Here is a 10,800-nt window from a genome sequence, read left to right as displayed (position 1 = left end):
GATCCCCAGGTGAAAAAAAAAAGAAAGCCTAAAAGAAAAAAAAAATAAACTAATGGGGCTATCTTGGAATTGGTAAACTGCAATATAATTTATAATTGCTTTTGGGTTTAATACCACTTTAAATTCATAATCAGGTGACACTAGATTCACATCTGTGTGGCTCTGCAAGCTGCGTTTTCATTTGAATGGGTTGCTGCTCCTCCTGAAACGCAGGAAAAAGGTCCCTGCAGCATTTTAGAAATCACAACCCACACGGGAACTGCAAGTGCAGTGCGGTTCTCAGTGCAGGAGCGGTTTCAAGTGTGTGTGTGGCGTGCCATTAGCTTTTCTGTGTGAATGGTTGTGGCTGCGAGAACAGGTGTGTGCCTGCAGCTGTAGTCACCTGCACAGATGCATGTTGAAATGCATTTTTTATATATTACAAAATATATGAAAAATATTTTGAAAAATTTTTTTTTAAATCTATTCAGATTTTTTTTAACATATAAAAAAAGTCATTTATACATATATATTTTTACATATATTTGTAAATGCATTCCAAAAATGTAGATTTTTATTTTTAAAAATATTTTTCATATATTTTGTAATAAAAGCGCATTTCAACATGCAGTGTATATATATATGTATATATGTGTATATATATATTTGAAATGCTACAATTTTGACCGTATTCAATATATGTCAATATATTTGGGAAGAATATTTTAAAAATATATTTTTCTTCCATGTGGGTAGAACAGGGATTCCCTATGACTTCAGAAATTCCTAAAGTCCAAGGTATATTTTATTGCTAATGACACAAATGTGTGCGATAGGGTTGATATTCCTGGAAGTGCCTGTAACATGGAACATGATCGACATTGATGGAAGCATTATTTGAGCACAAGCAGTGGAACAGGATATTAAAGCAATATTAAACCCAAAATAAAAAATGAAATATATTGCAGCTTACAAATCATTAGATGTGGTGGCGGCATTAGTTTTCTTTTTTAGGCTTCGCCCCTGTTTTCCCCTGGTGATCTGGCCAGTGTAAATCGTGTAAAATCTACATAACAGAACGCAGTGATCGGCACATCTCATAAACCTATATTTTTTATTCACAACAGAAAATAGAAAAACACAAAATTATTTAACTGAGAAAATTTACTATTTTAGGAAAAAAATAAGGGAATTTTTAAATTGATGGCAGCAACACATCTCAATAAAGTTGGGACATGGCAGCAAAAATCTGGCAAAGCAAGTGGTACTAACAAGGAAGAGCTGGTAGAACATTTTGCAACCAATTAATTTTCATCAACAGGTCAGTAACGTGATTAGGTATAAAAAAGGCATCTTAGAGACAGGTAAATTAGGGTTTTATTTGCATATAGGGAAATACACTCCTCTAGTAAGGTTATAAGGCCTTTAACCAAACTAGTATGGCCAGGGGGTCAAGAGCCAGGAAACCAGATAGGGAAAATACCTCTCTCATGAAAGGGTATAGCGATGATGTCGTTAACTACAGAATTTAATATATAGAGTTTAACCCACTTTATTATGTTGGGTCTGAATTTAAAAAAAAAAACTCTCTAAGTGCTAAGTATACAATTAAACCCAATCAGACATGACATGTTACTAATTTGCAGTCCAGATTTATTCTCTTAGTAATAAAAAAAACACATACATTTACACACACACACAAACGAAAAAAAAAAAAGATAAAAATTGTGTATTTAAACACAAATTTATCTCCTCAACCTTTTCAGCTCAGCCAACTTTTCTCGTTTTCGCTCAGCACTGCGATCAAATGTCTTTTGCAGATTGTCATGGTATTTCTCCAATGCGGTTCTGAAGCTTGCCACAACATCCTGAAGAAGCCAATAGAAGAGATTAAACAACCAATAGCAATGCAAGTTGGAAAGCCTTAACATCTTCAGCAATAGTGAGGTATGCAGCACAACATCATAAATAAGATGTCAGCAATTATGTTTGAAAACCAAAAGAAAAGAAAGATGAAGACATTATTCACAGCAACCAGGTTCCTTGTTTTGCCTCCTACACCAAGACTAACTGTGATTGGCTGCTATGGTTACCGTTTTATCTAAACCCCATAATGAAAGCAGGAAGATGTATAGACCACTTATCTTCTTCACAGAAAGATTTGGTGTAGACCGCACATACTGCCGCATGAAAGGTGGTGATGCAGCACTAATCACCAGCATTTCTCCCTGGTCTCCCAGCAACAGATATCCCCCACTGTTGACTTACCATGCTCTGTGTATCTATATGGAGGTGGCCATTTTGGTAGAAGCAGGGTTTTGCTTCCTCACATCAAAGCCTCTAGCCAGAAGAACAGTAAGCAGCACAGTAGTGATATCAATATTACAAAGGCTATTGGTCAGAAGGAGCAGGTCCTTAGATCTCACACTTCTGATATACAGCTAGGGGGCTGGAGGCACAGAAGTGCCTAGGCACTCCTCACACAGTAGGAAATACAAAGATATTTTTTTAGAGGGATTCAAGACAAGAAGGTACATTTTCATGGTACAGCTTAGCCAAAATTCACAGGCAGGAGAAGAGAGGTAGCTGTAGGTGAGCAGGCTTGAGAAAGAGGCCCTACCGACTTAAAACGCGTAGCCATGCCCCCTCCACACCCCCAGTGTCTGATGTCATCCAGGAACATTCCCATGCTGTCAGCTCGGCTCTGGTGTTACTATAGATATCTATGCTGCTTGTGGCTCTGCACTACATTATCCCAGATTGCTGCTGCTTGATTTGGGTCCCTGGGATGACTACTTCTGCTTTTACTTTATGTCTTCTTTTACTCCATTAAGTGTGAGTGCATCATTTACGGTTTTATCCATAAATTACTTAAAGTGGTTGTAAACCTCAAACATGAAATATTAAAAAGCATATCCCGCTATAGTGTGTGCTTGTCTCAATCCAGAGCACTAAGTGTCTTTTCTGTCTGCTGCCTTGTTCCTCTGCTATCAGTATTAGTTACTTCTAACAAAGATTCTTGACATCAAGAGCTTAAAAAAAAAAAAAAGAAGGTGACAGGGAGGGCACAGCCTGTGATTGACAGCCTCAGCTCATTTGCTGTGTGAAGAGGGGCGTGTTCTTTCCCTCCAAGCAGCTCACAGAGCTCTCCCTACTGAGTATAACTTAATCTCCCTGCTTTTCAGACCCCATGTAAATTCTGCACTTTAATGGATGTAGGGGACAGACAGCTGTAGATAACCAGATACAACTTCTGTAGGAGGATTTGTTTCATCTCTCACCTGAGGCCAGTCACTTCACTGGGTATATGTAAGGGTTTACAACCGCCTTAACTTGCGGCACTTATAAGAAATGAACACCAGAGTGCACCTCTATTACAGATACCCTTCTATCTGCTGAGGAGCTGCTTTGAGGACAAGCAAGATAGTCTGTCAGCCCTATGGGGTTATGGACTGTGTACTGTGTCTATCATTATCGAGGTTACTGGCTGGTTTGTGCAACAATTATCTTTAATTTTGGAACTTTTAGAGTTCAGGTCCACTTTAAAGTCCAACTCAGGGCACCAGAGGGGGAGGGAAGAAAAAAAAAAAAAGCTTTAAATGCTTGTTAAATCCAGGGGGTAAAAAAATAAATATTCCTCGCCCATGCAGCCTCCCTCTGCAACATCTAAGGCCCCTCCGCTAAGCAGATCCGCCTGCTCAGACAGGGGGAGGGGATCTGTCCACTGAACCTTGCTGAGCAGATGGATGACAGGTCCATGTCTGCTCCGCTTGTGCACAGCAGACACAGCCTGTGTTCTCTATGATGCAGTCAGATGTAAATGGACCACCTATCTATTTACATCTGACTGTCATCTTATCCGATTGATGGATGGGGAACGGATCCCCCATTTAACTGTTTTTTAGCAGATTTGATAGATGCAGATGGGTTTAAGTGGACACATGTCCGTTTACATCCACTTCCCTATAGAGTGCAATGAATGGTCCGATTGCGTCCACCTGAAAAAAACGGACAGGCGGACCCAATTGGTCTACTTGTGTGAAAGGGGCCTACAGTCTCTGAAGCCTCTTTTCTATGGTGCTCCAGTAGGTGGTCACACACTTGATGCCAGAATATAAAATGCAGGACTGGTGATCTGGCATTTGACGTGAAGACACGAGGGCTCGTCCACAACCTGGAACGTCAGAGAGAAGAGCACCAATGGCCAGGGGGATTAAGATATTACAGCCTTTTCCTCTACACCCTAGACTCGTAGACTCTGCCTACATATATTGATTTATTTGCTGCTGCCGAGATTCCCAAGAGCTTGCCCACACACTGTGTGCAGAGAAGGGTTCTTGGGATGTGTAGTTATGGGGGACATGCCTACGGTAATAGAAAGTGAGGCAGCTCAGCAGCTGCCCTGCAAACATTTTTGAAAGCCTGGTGGTGGTGATGATAGGAAGTACAAAGAGCTTTTCCCTGTAAAGAAACAAGGTGTTCTTGCTGGGACATGAACTAAAGAGGGAAAGGGAGTTTTGGGGGGGTAAATGTAGATAATTCCAATACACCTTTGCAAAATAATGCTACCCATTTCCGTTTTTAACTCTAATATGAAAATCTAAAATAATTTTTTTTTACAATCCTGTTAAATTGCCCTCTGTAATAAAAGAGCAACACCTGTCATTGAGCTGCTATTGCCATCTAGAAAACAAATGCTCAAAAAAACAAGATCCTCAATTTACCTTTTTGATTTTTATAAAAAGAAAAAATAAATATCACAGCCAAAAATCAGCAAGTGTCTTCTAGGTTTGCTTGCCACCTAATTCAGTAAACTTCCCTCTGTGACAACTATGGATGGTGTGCTTGAAGCCACTGACATGGATGTCTACAGGTTTAGAATGAGGAGATAAGAATCCCAGTAATTAGAGAGGTTTAAGAGGGAAACTAAAGTGAAAATCAGGTTCTCATTATCTGTTCCCCTCAGAATCCTCAGTCAGCAGTTGGCAAGGACTTGGACTTCCCCAGCTCCTGTCATATTTCTCAGAGGCACTCTTGTTTACCTCCTGTCATTCCAGAGCCTGAATGGCTCTTATCTACAGCTTGATGATCTGCTTCCCTCAGCGATTACTTTCTATAGCACAGCAAGTGTACTTACTGTTGTTAACTCTAGGATTTCATTCAGTTATATCTGGGATGTTAAACAAATTTTTTAACAACTTGCCCTCCAGAGGATTTACCCCCCTTCCTGACCAGGCCATTTTTTGTTACAGCGCTGCGTTACTTTAACTGACAAATTACACAATCGTGCAACGCTGCACCCACATTAAATTTGTGTCCTTTTTTCCCATGAATTGAGCTTTCTTTCGGTGGTATTAGATCGTATGTGCGGTTTTTATATTCTTGCGCTATAAAAGAAAAAAAAAAAAAAAAAAAAGGACCGATAATTTTGAGAGAAAACCTATATTTTTGACTTTTTGCTATTAAACATGTCCAGTAAAAAAAATAAAATAAAACAAAAATTTCGGCATAAATTTAAGCCAAAATGTATTCTGCTACATGTCTTTGCTAAAAAAAAAAAATCCCAATACATGTAAATTAATTTGCTTACGTGAAAGTTATAGCGTTTACAAATGGCGGGATATATATATAAATATATATATATATACATACACACACACACACACACACACACACACACACACACACACACACACACACACACACACAGTTGTGTTCAAAATAATAGCAGTGTGTTGAAAAAAGTGAATAAAGCTCAAAATCCTTCTAACAGCTTATATTTCCATCCACACAAATGCATTGGGAACAATACACATTCTATTCCAAATCAAAACATGAAGACAAATATATCAAATTTGTGTTGTTCCTCTAAACAAATTGAAGAAAAGTGAATATTAGACTGTTCAAAAAAATAGCAGTGTTTGTATTCTTCTTTACAAACTCAAACAATCACTATATAAACTGAAAAATGTTTGAAGATTTTGTTTTCCTTTGAATCACTTAATGAATATTTAGCTGTATAAGCACTGTTTCTGAGAACTGCTGTACATCTGTGTTGCATGGAGTCAACCAACTTCTGGCACCTGTGAACAGGTATTCCAGCCCAGGATGATTGGACTACATTCCACAGTTCTTCTCTATTTCTTGGTTTTGCCTCAGAAACTGCATTTTTGATGTCACCCCACAAGTTTTCTATTGGATTAAGATCCGGGGATTGGGCTGGCCACTCCATAACGTCAATCATGTTGGTCTGGAACCAAGATGTTGCACGTTTACTGGTGTGTTTGGGGTTGTTGTCTTGTTGGAACACCCATTTCAAGGGCATTTCCTCTTCAGCATAAGGCAGCATGACCTCTTCAAGTATTCTGATGTATTCAAACTGATCCATGATGCCTGGTATGCGATAAATGGGCCCAACACCGTAGTATGAGAAACATCCCCATATCATGATGCTTGCGCAACCATGCTTCACTGTCTTCACAGTGTACTGTGGCTTGAATTCAGTGTTTGGGGGTCGTCTGACAAACTGTCTCCGGCCACTAGACCCAAAAAGAACAATCTTACTTTCATCAGTCCACAAAATGTTGCGCCATTTCTCTTTAGGCCAGTCAATGTGCTCTTTGACAAATTGTAACCTCTTCAGCACGTCTTTTTTTTCAACAGTGGGACATTGTGGGGGCTTCTTGCAGATAGCTTGGCTTCACATAGGCGTCTTCTAATTGTAACAGTACTCACAGGTAACTTTAGACCTTCTTTGATCTTCCTGGAGCTGATTGTTGGCTGAGTCCTTGCCATTTTGGCTATTTTTCTATCCATTCGAATGGTAGTTTTTCGCTTTCTTCCACGTCTTTCAGGTTTTGGTTGCCATTTTAAAGCATTTGCGATCATTTTAGCTGAGCAGCCTATCATTTTCTGCACTTTATATGTTTTCCCCTCTCCAAACAACTTTTTAATCAAGGTACGCTGTTCTTCTGAACAATGTCTGGAACGACCCATTTTCCTCAGAATTTCATAGAGAAATGCACTGTAACCAGCATGTACAACATTTGCTGCCTTCCTTCCTTAAATAAGGGCAATAATTGCCACCTGTTTTTTCAAAGAATGAATGACCTCACTAATAAAACTCCACACTGCTAGTATTTTGAACATGCCCCTTTCAATTAGTGATTCAATTACACAGAATCAGCAGCATGCATGTCATGACTGTTGGGTCTGTTGGATTTCTATTACTCTACTACACCTGCTAGCAAATTATTTGCCATGTAGAAATATCATTTCTACCAAAAACAGTGATTGATCAGGTTAGTGATGTCTGACTACTATTATTTTGAACACAACTGTATACTCTTGTAATAAAAGAGGTATAGACTCCAGAGAGAGAGATATATTACCCCGGTACAAATCATTAGTAAAACCTCATCTGGAATATGCAGTTCAGTTTTGGGCACCAATTCACAAAAAGAACATTGGGGAACTGGAGAAAGTACAGAGAAGGGCAACTAAACTGATAAGAGGAATGGAGGAGATCAGCTATGAGGAAAGATTAGAGGAACTGAATTTATTCTCTCTTGAGAAGAGGAGATTAAGGGGGGATATGATCAACATGTATAAATACATCAGTGGTTCATATAGTGAACTGGGTATAGAGTTATTCACCTTGAGGTCATCACAGAGGACAAGCGGGCACTCTTTACCTCTGGAGGAAAAAAATTGAATCTCCAAATATGTAAAGGTTTCTTCACAATGAGAGCTGTGAAAATGTGGAATAGACTCCCTCAAGAGTTGGTTCTGGCCAGCTCAGTGGATTGCTTTAAAAAAGTCCTGGATTCTTTCTTGGATACATAGAAGATAACTGGATACTAACATTTATAAGCAAAGTTGATCCAGGGAATATCTGATTGCCTCTCGGGGGATCAGGAAGAAATTTTTTTCCTTGCAGGAGCAATTTGGATCATGCTTTGCTGGTTTTTTTTTTCCCTTCCTCTGGATCAATTGTGGGTATAGGATTATAACTTTTTTTTTTTTTTATGGTTGAACTGGATGGACTTTTGTCTTTTTTTCAGCCAGACTAACTATGTAACTATAGAATAGAACATGAACTGTTTTTAAGTTTTTTCATTAACACAAAAAACCAGATCTGTTTCTAGAAGTTTAGGAGTTTCCAAGATCTGTAAGAAAGGCGCCTTTAAGTGTAGACTTTAAACCCATTTATTTCACACAGTAAAAGAGCAACTTACAAGAGGGTAGATTAAAAGCAGGCATTTCAATAATCCGTCAAGGGGAAGTCCGCCTCAGAGTTACCCTCGACAAAGGAGTGCGCTTGGACAACATTTCTCACAGTGCATGCTCAGGAAACGTGTTGCTACGATGCCCAGTGACGTCATCGCGCATACGTTGCGCTCCACGTGCAGTCCAGACCTTGATACCAGGCCCCTTCCATCTTGCTTGAACACTGACAGAAGGTGGATTGTCATCCACAGCCGCACATTATGTTGCCAACTGCGGTGGACTTCCCCTTGACGGATTATTGAATGCGTGCTTTTAATCTACCGTTTTGTAAGTTGCTCTTTAAACACATTTATTTCACAAAGTAAAAGTCTACACTTAGAGGTGCCTTTCCTCTTTCTTCTCTTTAAATAAGATCACAGCCTCCACGGAAAATTTGCATTGTTTTGTTATTGTGTTTTTTATGTAATATATGAATGTGATGAAAGTTGCTGTTAGAACTACCGTATATACTCGAGTATAAGCCAACCCGAATATAAGCCGAGGTACCTAGTTTTTCCCAGTTTTTTGTGGTAAAATTATTGACTCGAGTATAAGCCCCATCATTGGTGTCAGTGGGAGGAATAGTGCCCCATCATTGGTATCAGTGGGAGGAATAGTGCTCCATCATTGGTGTCAGTGGGAGGAATAGTGCCCCATCATTGGTATCAGTGGGAGGAATAGTGTCCCATCATTGGTATCAGTGGGGGGAATAGTGCCCCATCATTGGTGTCAGTGGGAGGAATAGTGCCCCATCATTGGTGTCAGTGGGAGGAATAGTGCCCCATCATTGGTGTCAGTGGGAGGAATAGTGCCCCATCATTGGTGTCAGTGAGAGGAATAGTGCCCCATCTTTGGTATCACTGGGAGGAATAGTGCCCCATCGTTGGTGTCAGTGGGAGGAATAATGCCCCATCATTAGTATCAGTGGGAGGAATAGTGCCCCATCGTTGGTGTCAGTGGGAGGAATAGTGCCCCATCGTTGGTGTCAGTGGGAGGAATAATGCCCCATCATTAGTATCAGTGACACCAATGATGCGGCACTATTCCTCCCACTGACACCAATGACACTTGCTGACCCCTGTTGCAGTATGGTGTTGCTGCAGCCAGCATATGTGGTTGCAGCAGCACCTCTGCACTGCACACTTACCGGCTTTTCCCTCACTCGATTTTCGCGGGTCCGCTCGGCTCCGCCTCCTCGCCCGTGATTGGCCGCCTGTGTACCTTTCCCGAGCTACAGTTCTGGCGGCCAATCACCGGTGAGGAGGCGGAGCCGAGCGGCAGGAGTGAGGGAGTGGCCGGAGTGACGGAAGGAGCAGCGCTTCCTGGATGGATCATCGTGGGAGCCAGGTAAGAGACAGCAGCCCTCTGCCCACCCCTGTACGCGCCCCCCTTGACGGAACCTCGCGCCCCCCCCTGCAGACGCTGACTCGAGTATAAGCCGAGGGGGCCGTTTTTCAGCACAAAAAATGTGCTGAAAAACTCGGCTTATACTCAAGTATATACGGTAATTGTAAACTTGGCAGCTAATAATCTTGATGCTGCATGATGGCTATTTAAGAGTTGTTCTCTGATTAGGTTGAATTTGAAACAACAGAGAAAAACTTAGTGTCTGATCAATAGGAATATTGTTTTCATATCTGGGATGGTTTACTTTTTTTTTTTGTGTTTTGAAGGGTAAAGAATACCCAAACATTTACACTAAAAATGTGGTTGTACATCTTTCTGTATTGTCCCTTCCTGTGTGTATTTCCGCTAGATTATGGTGGCATGTACTTTGGTACATTCTGCCATAATCATCTAGAACTGTAAGGCAGTACCACTGGTTGAGTGAAAAACAGAATCCACAGGGTGTGCACAGTACACAGTATCTGCTTTGAAGTACATTTTACTACATGAATGACGGCTTAAATTTAAGCTGCTCATATAATTGTGGTTTATTGCAATTGATTCAAATTTTAAAGTAAGCCCTTTAAAAATAAGGTGCTCTAATTATTTGATATATACATTGCTATATCTGACGCTCAACGATTCTTTGGCCAACACACTCAATACACTTGATTTTGTTTCTTTAAATGTGCTTGGTAAATCATTAAGAAATGGGTTCCCAGGTTTTTCCTCAATTCTCCCCATTTATTTGGGTTTGGGACTGGCATGCAGAATATGATGGCACATATGTATGGGTAATATGTACACACATACTGGGGTCAGTGTAGACAAGAACCAGTTAGCCTGCAAGAATGTCTTTAGAGTATGGAAGGACACCAGAAATACATACATTAAGTATTGTGAAGTGTGGGCCTAGAGTTTGACAGTTTAGTAGATTCATAGTGTAGAGTTCATGTGGTAGATTGGTGCTGTTCATGTAACAATACTTCACCCTTAACAAAAAAAGTTTTTCTTTTAGTGTTAGGTCAGGTCACTAGGGATCATGGATTTACCTGCTCAGAAATCTATAATGGGCTATATGGGCATTGTTGTTAGTTATGAAATGCTGGACTGAGAGTCTTGGTAACACACCTGCCTTGACCTCAATCAGAAGCATGTTGGAGAAAG

The 10,800-nt window shown here is 40.4% G+C and overlaps 1 protein-coding gene across 1 annotated transcript in view; it reads right to left on the bottom strand.

Moving 5' to 3' along the window:
• Positions 1-1,338: 1,338 nt before the first annotated feature.
• Positions 1,339-10,800, bottom strand: part of NUF2 (NUF2 component of NDC80 kinetochore complex) — a 52,527-nt gene continuing 43,065 nt past the window's right edge. The window contains exon 14 of the mRNA XM_089671572.1: positions 1,339-1,847. Coding sequence (XP_089527698.1) covers positions 1,725-1,847 — 123 coding nt within the window. The 3' untranslated portion in view covers positions 1,339-1,724. The remainder of the gene's footprint in view (positions 1,848-10,800) is intronic.

This window comes from Staurois parvus, unplaced genomic scaffold (assembly GCF_062004578.1).
Source record: "Staurois parvus isolate SC_StPar_1 unplaced genomic scaffold, SC_StPar_1.0 ptg000106l, whole genome shotgun sequence".
Lineage (NCBI taxonomy): Eukaryota > Metazoa > Chordata > Amphibia > Anura > Ranidae > Staurois > Staurois parvus.
The sequence above is the reverse complement of the archived record's forward strand: the minus strand, read 5'-3'. Positions and strand labels throughout refer to the sequence as shown.